The 27,591-nt window shown below is 38.2% G+C and overlaps 1 protein-coding gene across 10 annotated transcripts in view; it reads left to right on the forward strand.

Moving 5' to 3' along the window:
- The window catches only part of CCDC88A (coiled-coil domain containing 88A), a 127,105-nt gene that overhangs the window by 71,192 nt on the left and 28,322 nt on the right, over nucleotides 1-27,591 (forward strand). For all 10 annotated transcript variants that reach the window (XM_075204028.1, XM_075204022.1, XM_075204027.1 and 7 more), the window contains exons 9-21: nucleotides 2,928-3,009; nucleotides 4,849-5,007; nucleotides 6,644-6,790; nucleotides 7,990-8,134; nucleotides 9,681-9,865; nucleotides 10,531-10,668; nucleotides 11,114-12,184; nucleotides 14,743-14,870; nucleotides 16,373-16,514; nucleotides 18,244-18,420; nucleotides 18,721-18,882; nucleotides 19,787-20,064; nucleotides 22,361-22,504. In XM_075204028.1, the coding sequence (XP_075060129.1) occupies nucleotides 2,928-3,009; nucleotides 4,849-5,007; nucleotides 6,644-6,790; nucleotides 7,990-8,134; nucleotides 9,681-9,865; nucleotides 10,531-10,668; nucleotides 11,114-12,184; nucleotides 14,743-14,870; nucleotides 16,373-16,514; nucleotides 18,244-18,420; nucleotides 18,721-18,882; nucleotides 19,787-20,064; nucleotides 22,361-22,504 (2,958 nt within the window). The remainder of the gene's footprint in view (nucleotides 1-2,927; nucleotides 3,010-4,848; nucleotides 5,008-6,643; nucleotides 6,791-7,989; nucleotides 8,135-9,680; nucleotides 9,866-10,530; nucleotides 10,669-11,113; nucleotides 12,185-14,742; nucleotides 14,871-16,372; nucleotides 16,515-18,243; nucleotides 18,421-18,720; nucleotides 18,883-19,786; nucleotides 20,065-22,360; nucleotides 22,505-27,591) is intronic.

Here is a 27,591-nt window from a genome sequence, read left to right on the forward strand (position 1 = left end):
AACTGCTACAGTGGAAAACATTTTTAAAAAGTCTGTCATCTTTGAGGTCTTACTATGTACATGCACCCGCCTTTATTATGTGCACACACATTTATTTGCATACTTCTCAAATGTGCTGATTTTGGAAGGACAGTCTAAAATTGGGGACCTCGAATGGGGCATGGTTTATGTAAAACGGGGTGGGTTTTCACCATGGAGATGATGTTTGGGGGAGGATCAGGGTAGCCCTTATTTTGTCTCAATGTTGGGAGTTATATATTTATAATGATAGCAGCTTTCATGTTAGCTTAAATTTCCTAACGGCCAAAAAGCAAGACACTTTAAATAAACTGCAAAAGCAACAGCACCATAACAACATGTAGAACGTGAGAAATGCAAAATAAAATTTCTTACTCTAAAAGGTCTGTGATATTGGTCATATGCGGAAGCTCTAATACATATGTTCATAATTAAACTTACTCTTTAATAAAAGCAGAACATGCATGTGAACTATATAACTCTATTTTACATGACAAGGCAACACTTTACATTTTGTGTTTTAGATTTCCTTTATTATTTAATTTCATATTGCTGTTAAATGTGCAGAATAAAATTGTCCCATACACAAATGAGAATTCTCCCATCAATGCAGCTTTAGCTTCAACCCTTACATTTAACTGTAATAAAACTGGTTTATGAGCGGATTCTTGATGAGGACCAGTACAGAGATATCTGTGAAGAGCTGAAAGTAATGAAGGGTTGGAGAGTTTTCCTTGTGCCGCTGTTAGACGCCTTCCCCACACATTCTGCACACAGCTGCACTGGGTAAATTAGCCTGAAGATTGCAGTTATTATGTTGATTGACACTTAATAGATAGCCTAAACATTTAACGCCAGTGTGCTCTGCGTAATTTGGTGCAGGCCTTCATAGTCTGGAGATAAAAACCTGTAATTAGACATGTAAACGAACGCCAGATTTTTCCTTCTTTTTAGAATCTCACCCTTTCAAGTCTGGTTCCTGTAATACTTGGCAGTCTAGTGTATCTGTAGCTTTACCCCAAGCGCTAAACGAGTTACACTCTTGTAATCAGCCCCCCACTGTTATTCCATGAAGGGAATGCTAAATGAGCCTTGTTTCTTCTGTAGGAGTCAGAGATGTATTCATTTTCCATCATGCTTGTTCCAGGTGACCTTGAAAAGCTTTTTATAATTATTTTTCATTTACTTGCGTTTTTGGCTTTTCCTTGCTTATTCCCTCCATAGCCTATTTTAAAGTGTAACGGTCACCTATAGCGGAGAAAAATAATTTGTGGTCTAAACCAATATGCTTGAAAATGTAGCGTATCACCAAGTCATGAAAGTGTATGTGTTTAAGATGAGCACACTAAGATAACACATTCAAGACAAGCATCCATATAAACAGTTTGTGTTGTACTTACAAGGTTTATGTTGCCTGGTTTGAACTTTATTTCTTGTTATGTAAGGTCAAAGCTTTCTTCACCCATTAAACTGAAAGTGCTAGAGCATGTCCCTAGTGGCAGCCACTGGTAACATTTAGTTAAGGCAATGTCACAGTACCACAAGTCAGTTTTTGCTCATCCCTTTCTTTTTTCTGTTCTGTGCAGGCTATGGACTGTCACAGTTCTGCAGGATGTGGGGTTTACTATCCCACATATACATAACAAACAACAAGCTTAAAAATGAAAACACGTGTATTAAGCTATGTCGGAGGCATAAGTTCGTAGATTGTAAGCTTGTGAACAGAGCCCTCTTACCTCTCTGTAGGTGTTACCCAGTATTGTTTTATTACGGTTTGTTCCCAATTGTAAAGTGCTACTGAATCTGCTGGCGGTATGTAAATAAATAAGTTCCTGGCCTTGTAATCCATGCGTCCAGGATAATTTTTCTGTCTCCGATAGCTGATTGGGAGCTGCCATGATGATCTCTCTCTGAGTACTATACTATATATGTGACTAGACTGTCACTTTTATGATTTCCTTTAAACTGTCTGCTCTGGAAGACTGTCTTTGTTTGTTTAGGTTTAAGCTGCACTGTTTGCCAGATATGTCTGCTAAGACAGCCACAGCTATGTGCAGTGATGACCTGTTTGGTTGACTAGAACAAACTGTGAATTATTATCCTATCAAGTAATAGACATTGCACTTTTTACATTTCATCTTGCTTTAGTAATTTTTCTTCCTGAAATGGATAGCTGTGCTTTGCATGAATATGTAAGACTCCAAAGTTGAGTGCCTCTGTCTGGGTTAAATTTACCTTCTTAATTTTATTTCTCTTATTTCTATTTTATACATTTTTGTGTATGTGAATTCTTCTCAGCTGTATGATATAGACAGTATAGGTGTATATTCTGTTTATATCACAGCACTTCCCGTACAGAATTCCCACTCAACCCCAGTAAAAGTTATAGATTAAAGACAGAAGCCATTTACTTATTACCCCATTTTTCCCTATTGATACTGTATTTATTATCGTTTATTTATATAGCGCAAATCATATTACACAGTGCTGTAAACAGAATGTAATAATTTATGGCCGTCACTACCTAATAGGAGCTTACAGTCTAATTTACACACACACACACACACACACACACACACACACACACGGGTCCATTTTGCCATAAGCCAATTAACCTACCAGTATATTTTGAAGTGTGAGAGGAAACCCATACAAACTCCACATCAGTAGTGCCCTGGTTGGAATCGAACTCATGACGCAAAGCATTGTGAGGCGACAGTGCTAACCACCGTGCCACAGTGCTGCCCATATTTGGAATGTTGTAGAAGTCTATTTTTATTGCGTTACAGAGAGGGGGAGAAATTGTTGTTTTTGTGAACACCTTAAGTGGAGAGACTATTGTTATTCCTTGTGAATGTGTATGGAAGGGTGGATTTCATAGTAAATCACAATTTTTATTTCTATTCAAGGGAAGAAAAGACTGAACAAATTTTGGATAGTAAACAAGAGGTTGCACAACTGGAAGCCGAGCTGAAGAGACTGCAGCAAGAGGTCACACTTTATACTGTGTTTTATCCGTTGATGTAATGTGATCCTGGGACACTGCTTGCAGATGTGATGTTTCTTGTAATATCCTCTTTGCTATAACAAATTGCATTAATGGGCTGTAGATGGCTAGGTATCCTTTCATTATTGGCTGACAGCAATTCCTAGAAAGCTTTACGGTAATGTTGGTAATTAAAATCGATCTATATTAGGTCTTAATGCAGAATTTAAGTACTGTGATTTTTTAAATTGGTAGGATTCCATCAGTCTCACAGTAGAAGCAGGGTTTATAAATATCCAGGTTCCCCTTTAATGTAGTGTAAACTTATTAGACAGCACTGTATAACAAGGGGAATTAAGGTGTAAATAGCTTACACACAAAAGAAGTATGTGGTTGTAGGTAATGAGACGCTACCTCCAGCCTAAGTGGAATGGAGCATAGATGAAACAGCCGTGAAATTAGGAGACAAATCAGGGAAAACATTGCAGTTTAGATGCACTAAGACACTCGAGGAGAAATAATGTATGTCTATCTGCATCAATGGGTCTTCAGTCACCATGTAAAGATTAAACAAATAGATTAAAAATCTTAAGGACCAAGCTGAAATTGAATTCAAGACAATATACCCACCTAGTTGTTAATTATAATTAAAAACAGCCTAGGAGTAGTTACCATGAAAAATGAGTGCATCATTTTGAAATAGGTTTTTAATATAAAATAGGGGTTAGGGTGTTTTTAAGTTATACATAACATATACAGTATTAATAATATCATGTTTTAAAAAGTAGTTGCCATCCTAGGTGTCAGTGGGAGAGCTTGATGACGGTCCAATTTGCGTTAGTGGACGTTATTCATGTGTGCCACTGTGCTCTACTCACACACAATTGTGCTCCCATTATGCAGCTTGGATTGAACACTGAACACAACCATGATCAATAGTTTGGCTCTATTTAATATTTCCTTGCTTAGTAAGGTTTTGTGTAATGTTACTATACTATATTTTCATGAAGTGCACACAGAAAATGCAGATGTGAAACAAAGCGTAGGGAAGGCCCTGCTCACGAGAGAGATTACAGTCTTGTGGGGAACGTGCATTTCTTAGACAAGAACAGTAAGAGTCTCAGGGGTATATTTAGTAAACTGCGGGTTTGAAAAAGTAGAGATGTTGCCTATAGTAACCAATCAGATCCTAGCTGTTATTTTGTAAAATGTGCTAAATAAATAACTAGAATCTGATTGGTTGCTATAGGCAACATCTCCACTTTTTCAAACCTGCAGTTTAGTAAATATACCCCTCAGAGTGGAGATAGGGCAGCAGTGGAGGTGTACCAGTGTGAGTAGTATGGACAGGATCCCTTTACCTTTGTACTTTGTATGGAATTATACATTAATTTTTTACAAACTATAAACTTAAAAATCCCTTCCTCAAGTAACTAGTAAACCTGCAGGGGTCTCGTTATTGCCTCTTGTGCAGGTTGGATGAGCTGTGCAATGCCCTAGTGACCCTGGCAGTTTACTATTTAAGAGATGGAGAGATCTTAAAGAATATGTATATTTTGTATGATGTTTAACGGAGTGCTTGGCACCATGACGCCTTCTAAATCAGGATTCAAATATTACCTCCCCTTGTCTGATAGGGGCTTACGCTGCTTGTTTAACTTATTTTATTCTCATTTATTTTGTTTGTTTTTTCATATATTGTGAAAGATACTCTTCAGACCATATATTTTTGCTTGTGGGATTTGCTTCTCTCACTTTAGATAACCTAGATCAAAACATTAAGTAAAGCAGCCATTTATGCGGGTGCTGTTTATCTTGATATTTTCTGTTCCCTGCCTCCCTAGAACATGAATTTGCTGGCTGACGCTCGGTCTGCTCGGGTGTACAGAGATGAACTGGATGCACTCAGGGAAAAGGCTATCAGAGTTGACAAGCTTGAAAGTGAAGTGAGCCGCTACAAAGAGCGAATGCATGACATTGAGTTCTACAAGGCCAGGGTAGAGGTAAGTGGATAACATCTGAACTCCAATAGAAATCAATCACGGCTGCATTTCTTCTTAATGGATTAGTGAGTGAATGGAGGATTATTGGAGGGATAATTGTTAGAATGGGGTTTTAATGTATTTAAAGGGAAATACTCTCTCTATGTGGATCTGCTACATACTTGCATCTGTTATATTGTCACTCAAATTCAAGCTGGTTCGGTATAAAAAGGCTTCTTGTAACAATCAGAGATATATATGTAAATGGTTCCCATGCCCAGACAGAACTTGGGATGTTTATGTACATTAGCTGTGTAGAGAAGTGCATGTTATTTTCAGGTGCAGGTTGGCTCTATTTTTATTCAGGAGAAGATACAGAATAACTACTTCCACTATGTGTAGGCAATGGGAATCCTTTAAAACAATTAATGCTGTGGGACGTTTTGAGAAAGTCAGGAGTGATCAAAGCAAAAGGCCCAGGTTATCAGTAAGGTGATGGAACACATCACAGAGCTGGATAGAGGCAATGTTTGCATGATAAGTTTGAAGGCTAACATCATAACCTTACAGATTGGTAGAGTCAACATTGGAGCTAAACTGCAACTTTAATACAGATGGAAAAGGCTTAGAGTAAAGCTGGTCACGCACAACTATAGCACATATACTTGCCAACTCTCCCGGAATATCCGGGAGACTCCCGCATTTTGCGAGAGTCTCCCGGGCGAGTGTGGCAATCTCCCGTATTCTGCCCACTTCACTAGGAAGTACCCCACTTCCTAGTGAAGTGGGCAGAATTAGATCCCAAACGCCGCGATTCCCGGTGAAATGACGCTATTTCGGCCGCCCCGCCCCCTCACGCCCCCCTCCACTGGCTGGCTCCCGGAAGGGAGCTGAAGAAAGTAGGTAAGTATGCTATAGCAGATGGCTTCCTCCTCCTGTTACCCCCACTTTTGACTCCCCAGCCTCACTTTTTTCTACTTCCACACTTGGTCCCTGCCTCTAATCCTGTTAGTCCCCCCACACTGCTGAGTACAGGCTCAGCTTTAGTTCACTCCCCATCTCTCCTCCTTACCTGTCCTAGCTTCTAAGTGCTCTAGAATTCACTTATACCTCTTTTCCCTCAACACCTGTTCTCTGTTGAGTAGGTTTTAATTTCACTTTGTTTTAGTACTGTCCTGTATGCCGTCTCTGTTTTGTCCATGCAATGTTTACGGCACTGCAGACCATTTGTGGCGCCATATAAATAAGGATAATATAAATAAGTGCTTATCTCCCCAAAAGGAGCTCTTAGTAATCCAATAGATTGGATTGTAATTGGACGTGTTTGTAAACCTAGTAGGAAGATGCAGTGACGGGACATGTGTGGAAAGCGAATTGTTTAACTAGAATAAAGGGGTGTCATTTATAAACCACTCCCTGTTATGTTTGAGGGAGAACCATGGTGAATATGTTTTCATGAATTTTGGATGAGTCTACGATATGGCTGCCTCCGTTGTGATCAGACGTGGTTGAAGAAATATATTACGTAAGGGAAAATTGGAAATAATCTCATAATATCGGTACACAAAGTCTTGTACAGTTGGCGTTTGTAAAATGTAATTGAGTAATGCATGCGATAACTCACCAGAGGAGAATTAACAATCGTACAACTTTGTAGGAACTAAAAGAAGACAATCAGGTACTTCTGGAGACAAAAACCATGTTAGAAGACCAGCTGGAAGGAGCGCGGGCTCGCTCTGATAAACTGCACGAGCTAGAGAAAGAGAATCTACAGATGAAAGCTAAATTTCATGATGTAGAGACGGTAAGTGTATTCATTATTAATTAATGAGTTTGTGATTATTGGATGATACTGTTAATGTGCAACCTCCTACTCATTACTAACATTTCCAAAATGATGCTGCTACGAGCAGTGGTTTTCTATGACTGCTGAATTTATTTCCGGTAACGTATTTCGTGTAAATGTAGAAACATGGATACAATTGATGTAAAATTTTGTGATAGCATTAAGCTGACCTCACACACTGCCGTATCAGCAGAAGTATTGGGCAATTAGCCCAGTATTACAGTGTGTGCGGCTTCTAAACAAGCCAGATGTCTGGTAATAGTCCATCAAACATGGTATGTGGGCAGAGGATGATCGCTATCGACCTGTGTGCGCAGTCATCTTCCCACCACAATAACGGACACAATGTGTTCTGTTATGGAGCACTGTGTGTGGTCAAATTAGACAATGATCCTGCCCGAACTGGCCAAGTTGCAGGAACGACTTTTACGTGGCATACAGTACGCGGGACATGAGATTAGCTATAGACTTATGTCACACAGTAACTCGCCTGGTAACACGTTAACTTATATTATGACTATTTTAGACATGTCTGTCAGTTGCTCTTTTATTAGTGTTTTGGCACAGACTCTGACCTTTTGTCACCAGAAACCGCAATTTTTTTGACAACCATGTGCTAAGAAATGTTGTCTTGGTTATTTTACAACAATACTTATATTTTTTTTTTACATTTACACTTTAAACTACAAACTTTGAATTAGTAGACTGTTTGTATGTCTGCTCAGAACTTACCTACATTAAAAGTTGATCACTGTCCTCCCTTACATGAAATATAGAACTTAAGACATTGATGCTATAAATTACAATATAGATGACAATGGAGTTGTGCTGATTACTGCCTAGATTCAACTGTTTAGATGTAAGTTTTACAAATCTGAGGCCAATCAAAATAATATAGTACATATTTTAAAATCCATATTTAGTGGAGTAGTTAATGGGAAATTAAGGAAAAATATAGTTAATGGTGAAGTATTGTCTGCAAACAAGGCTTCAATGCCATTGTATGAAAGGTTGTGTCTCTGACATTGTTCTCTCTCTCCCTCTTTTATCGCCTATCATATGCATATCATGGTATATGCACTTACCCTGTACGCCTCTGGGTGGGCTAATTGGGGCCTGACTGCAAACCTGTCTTACTACTAGTAATGTTTTCTTAGGAAAGGGACTTGGACAGGAAGAGGATTGAGGAGCTAATGGAGGAAAACATGTCCTTAGAAATGGCTCAGAAGCAGAGTATGGATGAATCGTTACATCTCGGCTGGGAACTGGAACAGCTGTCTAAAACCGGTGACCTTCCAGAAAGTAAGAGCCGCTCCCTATATTTATAGCAGACATACAAAGTGCATCGTTGTAGGAGGAACATTCTATGTATGTTTGTATAATATTATTTTATACCACAACCTGATATACTGCACCTAAATATTTATTGTCTAACTATATATGATGCCTGGTGGAGCTTCGTTTGTGCACGTGCTGATTGTGATTGAAAGCAGTGTTTATTCTGATATAGGGGATTCTAGATGATATTTTAATGGGATAGTTTTATAGATAAAATAGGGCCCAGGGCAGAAAGTATGGAAAAATCCCCTATACACAAGTTAAATGAGTTTGTTTGCAAATACAGGTACACACATTCACACTTGTATAAACACTAACATGACATACACAACTGCATATACTACATACACATGCTAGCCTACACATGTGCGACAGTCCACCCATGATGTTCCATTTACAAGATATAGGCAAACATCTGCAGGGAGAAGCTTTCCTCTTGGCTCTTCAGTCGTGGCAGTGAAGTGCAGTGAGGACTTCATACTCTTCTTTGCATGGTCAGATGTATCCTCTTGTTTAGGGAAGAAAACTTACTGGCATTGTCCGGCTACACTCATTTCTGGGTACTACGGTACCTGAACGTCGCGGATGTTCCTACACACGTCTGTGGGGTGCAAAGAAAAACCTGTGATGTTACATTGTCAAGGAGTGTCTTCAAAACTGTTCCGAAGGCACTCTGAGGGGTATTGAATTATCCTCATAGAGGCCCCTGAAAGGGTCAGGCCCTGGGCGAATGCACTCCCTCCCCAAATAATGCCAGCCCTGGTTCTCCTTTAATTTTAAATTTGACCTTAGTCTCTCTTGGTCTGTAGTTATTTCTGTGTGTGTTTGTGTTAGGGAATTTAGACTGTAAGCTCCAATGTGGCAGGGACTGATGTGAGTGAGGTCTCTGTACAGCGCTGCGGAATTAGTGGTGCTGAATAAATAGCTGATGATGATGATATAGAGAAATATGTGATAAATGACTACATGAACTGAAAAGCAGTGAGCATGAGAACAAAAAGTCCCATACATCATGGTTTAACATTTGGAGAGTCATCTATATATATATTTTTTTAATATTAGAAGTAAAAAGCAGATGTACCTGCTTATATTGTTATTTTATTTTGCCTAATTAAATTGACTGAAAGTAAATATATTAAATAAACACAACAATACCACCACTCAAAAGTTGTGTGGCGGGAGTAAAATGTACATCAGCTAGGCTCCATATATTGGATATCCTATCAGAGTGCAGGGAAGGATGTGCTGACTCTTAGTAAAGTTCTTTTTTTTCAGTATCTTCATTAGTGATTTAATGGCATTCTTAATAAGGTTCATAATATATTTACTTCTGATAATTTATTTTTTAATTTAGGTTAGTAACGTGTTACTGTCTGTATTTGTCAACAGGCCATTTCAATAAATTATGACACTTGTGTCATTAGGAATTATATCATTACTATAAATGACCTGTAACTACTAAATAATAAATAAATAAACTAGCCTATCCTTATCCATTGAATTTGTATAGCGCCACAGAAGTCTCTGGGACATGAAGTGAACGAACTGACCTCCAGCCGGCTGCTGAAACTAGAGATGGAGAACCAAACTTTGCAGACGACGGTGGAAGAGCTGCGGAATGCCATGGGTTCCACAGAAGGCGCGAGTGCCAAAATCCTGAAAATGGAAAAAGAAAACCAAAGACTAAGCAAAAAGGTAATCCTTGTCTCATACTAATTACTTATTATTATATGAATATATGAATCCAAAAGTGACTTATTGAGCAAATAGAGGAATATAACACTTAAATTCGTCTGGCCACACACAGGAATTTAATCTGCCAAATTGGATTGTAGTCGGCTATGTGAGATTCCACAATTGTCAAACAATTTTGATGTCATTTTTAGCACTCTTGGGGGAAAACAACAATCGATTGCTTGCTGCAGTCTGCGTTTGTGGTCCTTCAGCCTGACCACAGAATGACCGGATCTCTCAAATCTCGTTTGTCTGGTCAAATGTGACAGGGATCGCTTAGCTCTTGCAGGCACCAAATAATTAAATGATAAAAAGTTGTAATCTAATGTTAATTTCAGTATTTCAAAATACAGCGCACACCACTTTTTTGTTTTCATGATTGTGCCTCTTAAAAAAAAAAAAAAATACTAGCTCCCAGAGTGGACCCATATTCATAAAGCAGTGAGTCATTTTTGTGCTATCATGTAAAATAATAATAGATTAGTGTGGTCACTAATTGTATCTATTGGAAGTAGGAGGAGGCCTTGTACAGATTTTTCTCATTATAGGGCTGGGGAATATTGATGTCTGTGATCACAGAGGATCTTACTATGTATATATCTAAAATACTGTAATGTTTATTTTAGCTTGCTAAAATAGAAGCTGAATTAAATCTGGAGAGACAGACCATAGAGAGCAGCCAACATCTGAGTGATGATCTTATGAAGGAGAAGTCACAGCTGGAGAAGATCATCGAGACGCTGCGTGAGAACTCCGAGAGACAGGTATGGAGGCGGAACACACAAGACGTCTCGTGTCTTTACCTACAGATGTCTTATAAATTGAATTAAGGGAGGAAAACTATTTATCTTGCTCTCATAAATAAGGTCGCTGCTAATGGTGACCATTACTTTAAGTCTTTTTAATGATAAATGTGTGTTTATTGCTCACTTTAAATAAGGTCCATCTGGCTTCCTTCAAGCATCTAACCACTGTAAATGACTGTACTCTTAATTAACAGGTTCATTCTTCCTCAACTTATTTGTAAGTTGATTTCAGTTCACTTTTGTTATTTCCTTATAACATTGACAGGAGATAAAATCTTATTTTGTATATTTAAGTGTAAATTAAATTTCTACCTTGCGTTATCATTTCCTGGTACCTGTAACTTTGTTGTTTGTGTATTAGTAGTATAGTGAATATGACTATTGTTTTGTTTCTATCACTCAGATCAAAGGGCTTGAACAAGAAAATGAGCATTTAAACCAAACCATCACTTCCTTGAGACAACGTTCACAGATCGGCGCTGAAGCAAGAGTGAAGGACATAGAGAAGGAAAATAAGATTCTGCATGAGTCCATAAAGGAGACAAGTAGCAAATTAAACAAGGTGGAGTTTGAAAAGAAACAGCTAAAAAAAGAACTAGAACACTTCAAAGAGAAAGGAGAGAGAGCAGAGGAACTTGAAAAGGATCTGCACAGAATGGAGAAGGAGAACGAGCATTTACAGAAAAAGATGACCAATTTAAATATCATTTGTGAAAAGGCAGAGTCCTTGGAACAAGAAAACGTAGGGTTAGAGATAGAAAACCGAAAACTAAAGAAGACTCTGGATGGCTTGAAGAACCTCAAGTATCAAATGGAGTCATTGGAGAAGGAGAACAACCAACTCGAAGATGAGAACTTGGACCTCAGGAGAATGATCGAGTCACTCAAAAGCACAAATATCAAAATGGCCCAGCTGGAGCTAGAGAACAAGGAATTGGAAAATGAGAAAGAGCAGCTGAGGAAAGGTATGGACCTCATGAGAGCATCTTGTAAGAAAACCGAGCGTTTAGAAGTCAGCTACCAAGGATTGGATACAGAGAACCAAAGGTTACAGAAGGCTCTGGAAAACAGCAATAAAAAAATCACACAGCTCGAAAATGAACTCCAAGACCTGGAGACTGAAAACCAGACATTGCAGAAGAACTTGGAAGAGCTAAAGATCTCCAGTAAGAGATTGGAGCAGCTAGAGAAGGAGACTAAGCTGTTGGAGCAGGAGACGTGCCAACTAGAAAAGGACAAGAAGCAGTTAGAGAAGGAGAACAAGAGGTTACGCCAACAGGCTGAGATTAAAGACATTACACTGGAGGACAACAATGTGAGGATCTCAAATTTGGAGAGAGAAAATAAGTTACTGTCCAAAGAGACGAGTGCATTTAAAGAGTCATGTGCAAGAGTAAAAGAACTGGAAAAAGAGAACAAAGAGCTTGTGAAAAGAGCAACAATTGATAAGAAAACACTAATCACACTAAGAGAGGTAATCTAATGTGCATGTTTCTGTGCTGCGTACGTCTTATAATTACACTGGTGACATTGAAAATTCTCATTTAATATTCTTCCATCTAATATAGATTATATGTCTATTAGACGTAGTCTTCTATAACCACAACAGTCCCCTGTGATTGCTAATTTCCTTAAACTATTACGTTATGGCTTATATATATTTTGCTTTGTGCTCATTTATTTACTTTTATCCATACTGATTATATTGTTTAGTATTTGTTTTCCATTATTGAGTGTAGGTTTTGTACCTTAATGAATAGACCAATATTTTTGTCATGTGTCCAGTTCTTTGGTAATAGATGTATTTTTCACCTCAGTAAATTGTACTTTTACTTTTCCTTGGCATCCAAAAAAAATTTATATAGTAAAGCTCCATGTTCATAAAAGTTGCACATTCTAGCATGAATGGTATATTATATAGTAACTGGTACTCTTAAGTGTCCTGTCAACATGTCTGTCCAAGCTGCAGATACTAAACCAATGTGACTTTCATGCTATTTTTAGGCAGGGATAGGAGAAATTGAGCTTTTTCATGATCTTGTATGTGTGGTTTTCTTTTCTCCATGTATTGAAGGGAAATCCTGGATTAAAAAGGAAGCGCTGGTTTGTAGTGAATGCTGGGAGGATCACATTTCCTGTTTAATGAGAGAATTTTATTCAAGGAAGGAAGTGAGACGACTGTTGTCAGTCTACAGTATCTGCCTTCATCATCTGTCTTGTCACTATTTAGAAGCAGCTGTCCTCACTTTTGTCTACGTTTTTCCTAATAAGAGTTGTTCATTGCTGTAAAACAATTAAGTGTACTATATGGGTTGTTGGAAAAAGAAATAATGTATTTTCTCAAAAATCGAAAACACTGTACCTATTGAGAGAAAGTAGATTACAAAAAAAAATTCTGATGCTTTGTTTACAGTTCCTTAGGAATGACAGAAATACCTTTTTAAAGAAGCACAATTAGGGAGGGTGAAAAATTCACACTACCCAAAACCCCATTTTCCCAGTCATGTTACTGGGGTTCCGTATTTAGTCTGTGTGACTCTACTACCGGGAAACAGGAGTACAGCGATCAAATGCTCCTATCGCAGCACCTGATTGGTCTCCCGCTCACCCCAAACATTTGTTTTCTTATTCTTTGTTAGATATAATATATCTATCTGCTCTCTTCCTGGGTTTGAGGGAGGTAATGTGTTGTGGCACATATGCCTGCCTGTATAAAATTGCCATGGCTGTGTTTTAATTATATAATACATGTTACTTGTTATTTTGAGAAACATGTTATTAAGGACATCAAGTGTAATATAAGAATAAGATTTAACAGTGAAATCAAGAAACATATGAAACAGGATATATTTGGTTACAAAGAGATAATGCAGAGCCCACTTACAGATCACAAAAATTCGAGTGAAGTCGTACATGCGAAGAGAAACCTTTTGATATCCCTACTTTAAAAATATATATATAAATATAATAATTTTTTGCCTTGCTTTCCTTAATGAATCAGGTCCATTGAGTTTAAAATTAGATATCTCAGAGAACCCGCCGTACCTCTCCAAATACATTATAAAGGATAGTCGAAGCTACTTTATGGTCATGAGGGCCCCATCACTCATGATATATCCGGGTTTTCTCTGCTCCTAGAGGCCAATGGTTCAATGATTAGAAGAGAAATGGGTCATCCATGTCTGGTGTCATTGGTAATAGGGAAGGGTAAGGAGACCAATCACCTGGACAGACAGAGGGGTTATTGTATAAGATATGCTCCTACAATACCTGTGGGACGATATTAGGTTCGGGAACATGCACTTCTGCAATGATATTGTGGGTGTGGGAGGAGGTCATAGCAGGAAAGGCCCAAGGCAGCAATGACTGTAAATCCGGATCTGGAATCCCTGCATCCTATACTGATGCATGTTGTCTCCCATTGGAAGAATAAGGGATATTTTCCAGTCACAAATCTTCCTTTTTTATTCTATGTATAAGTAGCAGTTATTTTTACTGTTTGCAGCTTGATTGCAGGATAAGCAGCTCTATCACACGCATCTGTACTGTGGAGGGAAGTCATGTATCTAGTGCAGCATCTGATCGGATTTGCTGCAGGTCTTGTTCATGCAGGCGCTGCAGTAATTACACATCTTTTAGCCTGGGGAGGTTAGCTGTAGTGATCAGCTGCTGGAAACTAATTACTAACTGTGTTAGCATGCAGGACATGCTGGAGCTTGTAGTCCCAGAAAAGCTAGAGAACCATAGGTACAGCATACATTTTATTTTTGTCTTTTCCTGGCATTGTTAAATGAATGAGTAATTTAGTTATTTAAATCGGCGCTGCGGAAACCCTGTGGCGCCTTATAAATAAATATAATAATAATAAATAAATGATGCCTGTTACTCAGGTTTGTCTGTTTTCCCCAATATGTCACCTGTTTTAATTAAATCTGTGAATACATGAAAAGAGTATTTTTCAGATTTTGCAGTGGTACTTTGACTGCACAGTTTGTTTACACAACTGACCAAGATCGTCTATTTAATGTGCAGGACTTGGTGAATGAGAAGCTGCAGACACAACAAAACAATAACGAACTGGAAAAACTAACCCATGAACTGGAAAAGATTGGGCTCAATAAAGAACGTCTCTTACACGATGAGCAAACCAGTGATGATAGGTAAGTCAAACTATGTTTTTTAAATACATTCTTAATATGCCTATTTTCTTATCTTTACAAGTAGCAACCAGTAAACTGAAGCAGCATATTACTATTCAGTGAAATAATAATTACATTATTGTCAATGTGTCTTAGGAATCAATGTGCGAGTAATAGGCTCAGTTAAAATGAAGTCATCAGCAGATTACCTGATTGCCCATTGCTGATAATGAATAGAAGCTAGAAAACCCTGGAGCAGAGCCATAAATAAATGTACAGGGCAAATAGTGGAGCAGTCACTTTGAAGGGCGAGACTGCCTGGAGTACAGGTCTGTGGACCATCAGTCATGCATGACATTTAGCCATACTACCGTTCAGTACATAAGTGGAAATGAATGTGATCTTTGTTAGGGGGGTGATTTCCTGTTTTATATTTCTCCCAAAGCTAATCCCAACGCAATACATATGTGGAGCAGTACTTTGTTTTGTGCCGCAATGCTTGTTTGAGCCATCGTATTTGGAACACAGCTGTTTCCAGAATTTCTTCGTAGTGAACGTTGTAAACTTACTAGAATACTGTAAAATATGACCACTGCGGCATTATATCTAAGATGGCATGTTCAATCGCTGCTATGTTCAGTCGGTTCCTGTGTTAGAAAGCACCATAGGGTTTTTTGAGTATTATTATTATTATTATTAATTTTTATTTATAGGGCGCCACTAGGTGTCCGTAGCGCCGTACAGGGTCAAACGAAATTACAATACGAGGTGAGACAGCACAGTACAGTAAACAATAAGCACAGTAACTCAGTGAGCTCAAAGCACAGCTAGGGGAGGGGAGAGGGGAAGGTCCGCATACGACGGACCCCAAGAGGGAGGGCACAGATGACAGGGAGACCCCCCAGAGGGGAGAGGAGGGAGCGAGAGGGGACGGGGGAAGAGGGTCCTCGAGGCGGAGGGGAGGGCTAGGTAGCTAGAGAGCAGAGTTATAAGTGGTGAAGACAGGAGGAGAGATGACCCTGCTCAAAGGAGCGTACAATCTAAGCGCTCCAGGTTATCTTGTGCAGGTAAAGATGATTTTTCTCAAATTATGAGGATCACTGACGAGTAATTCCCACGGTTGATAGAAGAGGGGGGTGTTGGGTAAAATTCAGGCCATTACTCTTTCTTGGTCAGCTGGTAACTTGTCCTAATATAAAAAAAAAATCTGTAAGAAACAAAAGTAAGTATAAAGACACATGTATTTTGTACTACCTCTACTTATATGATTGCATGTAAGTGGGAGAAGCCGCTGACTAACTTGGGCATTTCTGGTTTACATTATTAAATTGTATGTATTTCATCTTATACTCAGATTAATGAGAGGTTTACTGCATAATTTTCAATGCATAATGAAGTCACTTAAGACTAAAATGATCCTTCATTTTAAAGTTGGTGCTGTCTGTAATTTTCTTTGTACTTTTGTGATACTTTATAATCATTTAAAGACGTTAATAAGCACACTTGTTCTTCCATGTAAGCAGCAGATACAAACTTTTGGAGTCAAAATTAGAATCAGCGTTAAAGAAATCTCTTGAAATTAAAGAAGAAAAAATAGCTTCTCTAGAAGCTCGATTGGAAGAGTCCACTAATTTCAACCAGCAGCTGCGCCAGGAACTTAAAACTGTAAGTTTACGTTGTGCTGTAAAGATTTATTCCAAATTCTACATGTTAACATTGTCCTTTTTTTGTCCTTGTGCCGCGTCACACACATTAAGTGCAGGGATCACCACTGCTAAGATAAGCCTGTTACACAGCATGACGTAGGGGGTCCTTTAGGAAATCCTTGTTGTCATCTATAATGAATTGATGTCATTAACTTGCTGTCATTGACCACTCCTACTGGCATTGCTTGGCCAAATCAACCACCTTGGTGTCCTCAGTTCTGGAACAGTATTGATGCCCCCACCAGGCTCTTAAGCATGGTGTGTGTAACCTCTTTGCTGGTTACTCTAGTTGGATCCTCCAGAGCGCTTGCTTTGGATAAGGACTGCTGAGTAGCTGGCAGGGTCAGGCCAGCCAAGGGATGAATTATAATGTTACCCCTTATCTCCAGTCACAGGAACACAACAGGTATAGGAGTCTCATAGGAACAGAACAGGGTCTTTAGTAGTATTGATCTTGATTGATGAGAAATATCTCTTAAGAGATGTCACACACTAACACGTGACAGTATCCATGATATTATACACAAATAGACTTTTATATGGTGTTCTCCCTCCTGACCTCACACTACCAGAGCCAGGGGTGGTCAGCCCGCTGTCAGCCATGGCACCACTAAGTGTGGCCTGGGTGAATTAAATTTTAAATCACCCACCGGATCAAACTTCCCACCAAAACTAACTTCCAGGGCCTCTGCTCAGCTACTGCGTTACTTCCCGAATTCAACACCAGCAGGCTAACCATTGGATCTCAGAATCAGTCTCCTGACTACCACTATATGAGCTCTTTGAGCTCTAGTGAACCAATTTGTGTCTTGATTCTACACCAGAAAGGGAAACGTTTCGGGTATAGCTTTCTTAGTAAGTTAGAAGTTCCTTCATTGCTGACAAACATTCAGTGCTCTGAGTTGTTCGAACTGTGTCCATCATTATTGTTCCAAAGCACATTATATTCTTTGATTTGATTTTTAAACCAAACTAAAAATCTTGTTCAACGGTGGAACAATGTTCTTCCAATCCTGCAGTGTGTATGCACTCAGGACCAGCAGTGTCCATAGATTTCTATGGAGTGTGCAGAGTCACCATCTTTTCAGCCAATGCTTATGACAGATGAAGAGCACAGATATGAAGGTAAATCTTGTAAAACCTGTTAGTGTGTACACATGAATCAGCTGCTGATTGGGACTTCTTTTTTTTTTTTTTTTTTTTTTATTATATAAAAACGATAATATCTCATCGGGAGTAATTTCCTGTAATGTGTACCCAACCTAACATATTAATAGTGAACCCTGCTTTCCCCAGATATCAGAAACCACCCATGTCATTCTGGAGACCCTGACTGGACATCAGATCTCTGCCTTTGTGATACTTGAGGGGCAGAGGGTTTATTAAATGTTTTTTGGGACTTGTCTTTTTACTCTGATATCCAATTCACAATGTAACTTGGTGTTGACCTGTTAGGCTACAGTTGTTTACCTGTCTACTGTTTAACAAAATCTACAAATAAATGATTTAAAAATAGATAAATCAATATATAAATCTATATGCAAAAAATAAAAGGACTAATAGCATATTAAAAAAAATGTTTTTTGGAGGTTATCTCTCATCATATCCCCCATAAAATTAGTATTTATTGTTTGTAACGTTGTATATTATTTACACATTTTATCTATATATGTGTGTTTTTCTCTCAGGTGAAAAAAAATTATGAAGCACTTAAGCAGAGGCAAGAGGAAGAGCGATTGGTGCAGAGCTCTCCTCCGAGGCCTGGAGATGACCATGTACCTGTGAGTAAATGGGAGCGGGAGAGCCAGGAGACCACAAGGGAGCTGCTGAAGATCAAGGATCGCTTGATAGAAATTGAGAGAAATGTAAGCCCTTTGTTGACAGTAACTATGTATTTAAAATGTCGGACGTTTTAAACGTGTGAATGTAGTTGTACAAACATTAGGGAAATCACATTGTAGAAAATAGTAAAATATTTCTTTTTATGTACACAACCTTAGTGTACACAACGTGAAACACATGAGTTTTGTCTCGCTGATGTCTCCTGTTGGACTGCGAGAAGATATAGGTTGCTTTCACAGAGATATTTGTTCAAGTGATAGGTACACATTAAAGAGTGTCTATTCCTGTTGTTTTACAAAGGGTTATGTTATGTTTCTCTCCAGAATGCTACTCTGCAGGCAGAAAAGCAAGCGCTAAAAACTCAGCTAAAACAACTGGAATCACAGAACGACAACTTACAGGCACAAATCCTGACTCTTCAGAAGCAAACTATTTCTCTGCAGGAGCAAAATACAACCCTGCAGACGCAAAATGCCAAACTTCAGGTAAGGAATAGTACATTTGCAAATAAGCGGATTCCTTTGTTAAGTTGAATACTACCACAAAGTACTAATAGTGTGAGGAAAGAGGAGGCGGGGTGGTGGTGAATGATAAGAGGTTGTCCAAAAATGGATAACTCCTGAAAGTCTATAGGGACCAAAAGTGTCTAACAAAAAAAAAAAAAAGCTAACCTAAAAGTTAATTAAAATGTGTAAAATAAAGAAAGCAAAAAAAGTTGGCTTATATGAAAGGGCTGCTACTAAATATACTATTTTTAGGAACTTTTAGAAATGAAATTTTTTTAGATAAACTTGTGATCATGGGGAAATCTTATTTTTTCCAGTGCATAGCAGACTTCCTCAGACTTCCTATCTTCATTTCTATTTAAGGACATAGACACCGAGCCAACATAGCTGATCACAGAGAACAGTAGCTTATACGCCATTGCATTTTTAATGTAAATGCAATGCCAAATATCTCCAGTTCTTTCATGATACTGACCATGTATGGTCCTAATCCTTGTGGCTCATTCACTCTGTTGTTTTACAAGTGGTGTAGTCAGGATGCACTGATTATTACCGATAATTTGGAGATAATTGATTTCTTTGGTCACTGTGCCTCCCCCGTTCACACTGTAAAGCCTGATAAAGGCCACCACACTGGGAGCACTTGGTATAACTTTATAAACAATGTGAATGAGCCCTAAATAACCAGACCCATTATTTTAAATTGTGATGTGTTAGGTACAAGTGTGATGGTGTTTAAAGAGTTAATCATAGAATTTTCTAAAGCGTCCGTTTGTCACTAGACAGACTCATAAAATGTAAGTCGGGTTTTAAACATTTTTCTGCATGTCTTTAATGCAGCAAAGGGTAATCATATATCTCTTGTTTCCCAACTGTATTGCAGGTGGAGAACTCTACGCTGAACTCACAGAGCACCTCGCTAATGAACCAAAATTCCCAGCTCCTCCTTCAGCAGTCCAGCTTGGAAATGGAGAATGAATCTGTGATAAAAGAGCGAGAAGAGCTGAAATCAATGTATGATTTATTGGTAAAAGACCACGAGAAACTGGCACAGGTCCATGATCGCCAAGCTGCAGAGTACGAGTCCCTCATCTCTAAACATGGCAGTCTGAAGTCTGCACATAAAAATCTGGAGGTGGAGCACAAGGATCTGGAAGACAGGTATCTCTTATGGCTGTTTATGGTTACGTATGGCTAAGCTGCTGATGTTTGTTTAATACCATCAAGCAGGGTTGTATCTGTCAGGGATACAGGTATTGTGTCTGCTACCTAGCATCCTTAGGAAGCCTGAACAATATACAATCCAAGGCAGCCCTGTGATATTATATAATGCTCTTTACATGATACTACATGTTGGGATGCCCTTTTCCTACAAGTTCATGCCATATGGTCATGAGAGCTGTAGGCATAGCAGTGATATAAAGGGTTTGATGTAGGACAGGGGATAGTAAATGGATCTGCTATCGTCTACTTACAGGTTTGTACTCATTTTGGTAAGTGATCCATAATGTAGACGCACACCGTTATATCACAATAGAGCATATCCATATAGCACAGATAGGTGATAACTTAGATGAGAGAAAATAGATACCATTAGCAATGTTTCCTTGTTAGTATATTGCAAGCAATGTATAGGACAGGTGGCGCACAATATTTTAAAACTGCATGATCAGATGCCCCCGAGAGGGGGATGGAAGGCATACTTCATATTAATCCTGTCCACATAATAGAAAACCTATTGTAGTAGGCACATTGCTCTTGTGACTAGAGTCTTAGGGGTATATTTCTAAACTGCAGGTTTAAAAAAGGGGAGATGTTGTCTATAGCAACCAATCCTATTCTAGTTATCATTTATTTAGTACATTCTACAAAGTGACAGCTAGAATCTGATTGGTTGCTATAGGCAACATCTCCACTTTTTCAAACCCGCAATTTAGTAAATATACCCCTTATGGTTTTGCTGCCTTTGTCATCGGGTGTATTCTATTCCAGACATCTGAGCGTGAACGTCATTGTATAAAATTGAATTACACGCCGTCTTACTTATTGGTTTCTTATGACTATGGATAAGCTGGACATTTTTATTTAAGTTCCTGTCTGGTAATCTTATTTTTTTCCATATATTTCATTTTACTCTGACCCAGTAATATATTTACCGGGATGATTTCCAACAGAGGCACCATTAGCTGTCAGGTATATAGTTCAGTTATCTGACTGTATCATATTGTAATTGTAGTCATTTAGTGTTTGAATCAGGAAGTGATTGGAAATAATTATTCATTTGTGTTTTTGGAACACAGAGTACACATGCTAAATGAACCAAAATAATGCTCTCTCAAAAAGTGTGTTTATTAAACAGTGGTGTGGTAGAGATGCACTCATTTTATTAAGATACATGTTGTTTATCTTATGTATCCTTTTGTTTTTTAGAAAGAGTACAAATAGGGATTTATATTTTTCTTAGTAGCTAGATCTTCAGTGTTGCAACAAACTAGAATGCATTTCTGGAATTGGAAAAGTGTTATTTCTAGTGACAAGTTCAGCTTAGTAAATCTAACCCTAAAATAAAACATTTGATATAGCAGAACAGCTGAATAGTAGTATTATGCGAGGCGCATATAAAGATGTGTCAAGGGTTTATAGGATAGAGTCATTGGCAGCCATAGACTGAGCAGTCTGTATGAGACTGCTGTGTCACGGGTCAGCTCTCTATTATACAATCAGTCAGCGGTTACCCAGTGTCCGTGACTTCAACATTCATAATCATCTTTGAGACTCCTACAGAGTTTAAAAATGTCATGAGTATTTGCCAACAAAAAAGAAAAGGCTCTGTATTTTCACTTCCCGGAGTGTGCTCTGTGTTTTGGCCAAACATAGCATTTTGCCTTTGATTACTAGTTTGTTAGAAATGAACGTGATGTTGTAGACAAATGCCCTATTGTGCTAGTCTCTCTCTGGCCTGTTCATGAGAACTCCAAAAAGCAAACCACAAAATATTTGTCTTGTAAAGAAAATTAACATGAAGAAGTAACCCTTCTGAGATGGCCACTTCTCCTCTGATTGTATCAGAGGATATTCCACAAAGCAGCATGAATTGGTAATGAAACATGATGATGGGCAGCACGGTGGCTAAGTGGTTAGCACTTCTGCCTCACAACACTGGGGTTATGAGTTCAATTCCCAACCATGGCCTTATCTGTGTGGAGTTTGTGTGTTCTGTGTTTGCGTGGGTTTCCTCCGGGTGCTCCGGTTTCCTCCCACAGTCCAAAAACATGCTGAGAGGTTAATTGGCTACTATCAAAATTGACCCTAGTTTCTCTGTCTGTCTGTGTGTATATGTTAGGGAATTTAGAATGTAAGCTCCAATGGGGCAGGGACTGATGTGAGTGAGTTCTCTGTACAGCGCTGCGGAATCAGTGGCGCTATATAAATAAATGGTGGTGATGATGTCTTCTAGATACAACCAGCTGCTGAAACAAAAAGTGCAGTTAGAGGACCTGGAAAAGGCTCTTAAGGAGGAGCAGGGAAAAATGCTTCAGGAAAACAAACAGCATGAAATGTTATCTTCCGATTACCAGAGACTCACCGAAGAGCACGAGAGGTAATTACTGGCTTTTATCATATATTCTGAGAGATTCATGTCTTTTAATGTAGTAGTTTTCCAGATTCTAATTGTTACGTGTGATGCAATATTCTTCGAAGAAAGGGCAACATGGTGTTTGGTGCGTGGTCTTCCACGCAGGATTGTATTTTTCTGTGGCATAAAATTACGCCTCAATTTCTAATGAGTATTTCTATCCAAAAATAAATCTGGAATTATATTGGTAATAAAATGACATAGAAACAGTGCAAGTCTGCTACACAGGCTCACAGTTCTCAGCAGTTCATGTGATAGCAACGGAGGAGATGGAGGATGTGACAGAGCTCAGAGGGGTGTTCCAAAGCCTCCCTGCTTAGTATATTATGTGGAATGTGACTGTGGTTGCCATTGTAAGTCCAGAATCATAAATTATTAATAGCAGCCTGAAGGAAAAAATAAGGGAATATGGTAAATGCCAACATTCTTCTTTAAAGCCTGCCACAATGATTTATGTTTAACACACCTGATTTTTTTCATGGGATTGCTGCTTTAAACCTAATGATAAGTTTACATTTTATTCTAGTTCCAATTACAATGTAGAACATTTTACAACCTTTGTTACACAACAGACCTGTTTGTATAATCACTTAAATGCACTATTGCTTCAGTAGCATATATAATTGGTGTAGCTATACCATTAATATTAGTCTATAGATAGAAATGTACTAAAGTCGGACCTTTTAAATAATTTTGGTAGAAGGTGAGGAAAGAACTGGTATGTGATGAGAAAATATTCTAACAGCGGTCAAAAACAAATTGAGGGCAGAGATACTTGTAGCAGTAGATTGCTAATAAAGCTTATTATTTGGCTGTTTTCTTGCTGATTACAATGAATAGATGTAAAATCTTAGCGAGTCAGCACACTGGAAGAGAGCACAGATCAGCAGGATTATCTCCTATATAATTCACACAACTGGAGCTGTCTTATGAAGCAGACCGCTTGGAAAAAAGTTTGTTTTACACAGTTATTATTTAAAGAAATACAATTCTTAAGGGGGAAATATATATATTTGTTGACGTGAAATAAATCCTATTTAAGGATAATTAAAATTTGAATAGGTTTTTCATGTATTTATGTATATGCAACATAGAAGCTGCCATTTTGGTAATTAATCTGACTTATAATGAGATAAAAATATCCATCGCTTTTCCAACCTTCCAATGTTTGTGAAATAAATTTGGCACCAAATCCACAGGGACTGTAATCTGAACCATGACCTGATCCAGCAAACCATGCCCAATTGTTTATGAACCCACAACCCATGGGCCACTCTCCAGCCAGGTTCTGACAATTGGGTCTATTCTGCCAAAAACTGGACTTTTAGGAGGTATGGCCTGCATACAGCAACCTTACACCTGGGAGGCAGTTCTCAATAGTCACCTATTGTTAATTAGACCAGTTTTGTTTTTACACAAACTAGTGCATGTTTTTTTACATTTATTATTTTGGACCATGTACACCTCTGTGATTCCCAATGATAAATACCCTCTATGTGTATAAATTTATAACAAGCATTGTCTAGGCTGCTATATATTTTTTCAAAAGCAGTGGCTCAGTGAGTAGCACTTCTGCCTCACAGCACTGGTGTCATGAGTTCAATTCCCGACCATGGCATTATCTGTGTGGGGTTTGTATGTTCTCCCCGTGTTTGCGTGGGTTTCCTCCGGGTGCTCCGGTTTCCTCCCACACTCCATAAACATACTGGTAGGTTAATTGGCTGCTATCAAATTGACCCTAGTGTGTGTGTGTGTGTGTGTGTGTGTGTGTGTACATTAGGGAATTTAGACTGTAAGCCCCAATGGGGCAGGGACTGATGTGAGTGAGTTCTCTGTACACAGCTGCAGAGTTAGTGGCGCTATATAAAAAGATGATGATGCCTTGCTTTACTAAGGTGGCATATCAGTGGCTGTGCCCAATAGTTTCTGCATTTTAAACTGCCAATTTCAGGCAGAAATTCAAGTATCATGAGTTTTTCCAGCAAGTTGTAGTAACTGACATAATGATTTTAATGTAATCCTACAATCTGCATTGAAAATATTTATTTTTTAAATTAATTCCAATACATTTACATTCCATGTAATCTGTTTTTTCCCAACTTTATTTATTGAGGTTTTAAAGATTATACAACAAAAATAGGGGGGCATAAGTTGTGGGGTACAGACCTAGGAAGAGGAATGATTAACATACAATCAAACAACAAGGGTACAGTGAAACTAATAATGTATTTGGCACCGAGAATTCAGAATCTTTCTATGTTTTCCATAGCTTAAGCCAAGAACTGTATTCTGAATTATCATAATACTTGGTAACTGGCATTAAATATTTATGTATCTTAACAATTTGACAGATTGTTCTTACATTTTTGTCTGTCAGTAAGAAATGATATAGATCAGTAAAATGACAGCTCCTTCTGTACATGTTCACCTTAGTCGCTGATCGAGCCATAAATATAATCTTATTTATTAATTTTATACTTCTGTTTTAAATGACTTGACAAAACGTCAGTTACCGATCATCACTACGTTTTATTAAGTGGTCAATAAAAAAATGTTTTCAACGATTGGCAACTATTAACATCTCTGAAAGCCATCTCTAATTCATGCACAGCACTAAGTTAGTGAAGGACAATTGTAGATTAATGACAGCGTTGACCACTACTTGGCATATGGAATGATTTCCAGCTCACCCCTCACAGGGGACAAGACTCCTCTTGTTGCCGGGGCAACGCTGGCTGCAGCAGAGACCATGTGACATAAGCTTGTACATCACCATTCTATGGAACATTACACTTTAATATGGAACAATCATCCTGGGTATAACAAGTGGAAATTGGATGACAGACCACTGGGAATGTTGTAAAATAAAATGTATTTTATATAATTTGACATGCGAAACGCAGCAGATCCTGAATATTCTCATCCATTAATACAATAAAATGTTCTAGAGGAAATTTATATCTCCTGATGCAAGTCTGTCTCTACTTGAAAATAAATTATCCATAACAACATAAATGAACTGTTGGAGGAGAACAGTGAAAAGAAACCATCATCCAATATTAGGGCATCAGATAATCTTGTGACATTAGGGATGTTGGGGTATATTACATGACATGTACTATTATGTAAATTCTGTACTGCTAGCTTAGTTCTGACTAGCTTTGTGTATCTACCCAAAATAAAGTCTGTATAAATACTTTTCCCATATTAACAGCTTTAGAGGTTAATTTTGGTCTCTTATCACTTGGTAAGGGGCTTAGATAAATGTTTGTTCCCAATTGTACGGCACTGATGCTATATAAATAAATGTTGGTAATAACTTGGCTCCATTAAACATCATATCCCACATTGCACTGGAGCATTGCTTGAACACAGGGGGGCATTCAATCAAACTGGGGGGCATTCAAGTCCGATATGTGCATGTAGTATCAATTACCAAACGCACAGAAAAGAGACTGTAGAGAATTGCATAACATTAAGTCACCAGTTATAAAAGCTTTATTAGCAGGGTCATCTATTTGTCCAGGCCTGTGCTACATACAGTGTGTGGAAGAAACTCTGGGAGATACCATCTATGTTAATTATTATTATTTTCTGTAAAAGAGAGCATTAACATTTTTAAGTTTTAATTGTATATAAGAAAAGGAAGGAGGGTAGATTTGAGGGAGGGAATTTTGACTAGACACTGCGAACAAAGTGTCTTTATCTACAAAAGAAAATATAGCTCTAGTAAAAATGGTTACAGACTAACAGGTTAAAAAATGTACACAAAACACTAGAGTTAGGATATTATGTATTTCCTAAGAACACCATTAGAAAAATATTATGGGAATTATAACATTGAGTTGAGTATTGATTATTAAATTATTTCATTAAGTATTATTTACCTTTATATAGCGCCAATATGTCACGCTGCACTTTGCGGTGATTGTTTTATTATTATTCACATCACTTCCTGCCCCAGTGGGGTTTACAGTCTAAATTTTCTAACCCAGGTACTCTAACCTACCAATAGGTTTCTGAGTCTGTAGCAGAGAATCTCCATTGATCATCAAATATTTGCAAGAAATATAGTTTTAAACCGAGCCACATTTCAGTCTAATTAACTGCTCACTGCCTTATTAGTTTGTGGTTTCCTGACAAGTTAAAATACAAGTAGCCCACTGACACTAACTTGGGCCCGTGAAAACAAGGACAGCTGGAAACACCCCCAGAGGCTGGAATGCATGTTTGTATGTATGATTCAGACTCTCTTCAAAAGAAAAAGCAGCCTGAAACATACAAATATTTAGTAGCTGGCTAGTAGCTGCTACACCTGATGGGATTACTCAGATTATTTTTCTTTTCAGTTATTGCTACTTTTCTACTACCAGAAAAGTATAAAAGTTCTTAAGAAGTACCTAGTTCATTGAGAGACTACGGTCTCATTGAGCATTGTTCAGCCTGTAAATAACAGGCCTCAGCAATGTATAGGTACAAGTAAAAATTACTACTGTGCATCATTCACAAATGTCTAAGCGCCTCTATACTGTCATAGAACTCTGCACTCACTGATGAAGGTGGTGAAGCTGCTGTTGCTGTCTATGAGGCGATTTTATGTTTGTCACTTATGATCTATATCTTTTCACACTATGGTCACCTTAAGCAACACAATTCCACCTATTAATTGGGTGTAATTTTTCCTTTGCTGAAAAATTGCCATTTTTGACACACTTGTTTCATATGGGATCTGCGCACAGGTTGTGCGTGTATTTGTTGACAAAGGAACTTGTGTGAAATCTCTGACTGGGGTAAACAAATAAACAGTTCTGATAATAGCAAGATGTTCTATAGGAATCGTGTTTTGTTTCCTTCTGTTGTTTTCAAAATAGAGCTGATATTTTCATCATCATGAATAGTCTTTTCCCTTATTTGGGGTTTATACCAACCTGGGACAAATGTACAATAACTCATAGGAACCACTCAGCACACGGCCATGATCAGTGCAGTCCAAGTTATACCAGTAGTTTAAAATTTGATAGAGTTTAGGGGCCTTACATGTGGTCTTCTCA

This window comes from Mixophyes fleayi, chromosome 3 (genome assembly GCF_038048845.1).
Source record: "Mixophyes fleayi isolate aMixFle1 chromosome 3, aMixFle1.hap1, whole genome shotgun sequence".
Taxonomy (NCBI): domain Eukaryota; kingdom Metazoa; phylum Chordata; class Amphibia; order Anura; family Limnodynastidae; genus Mixophyes; species Mixophyes fleayi.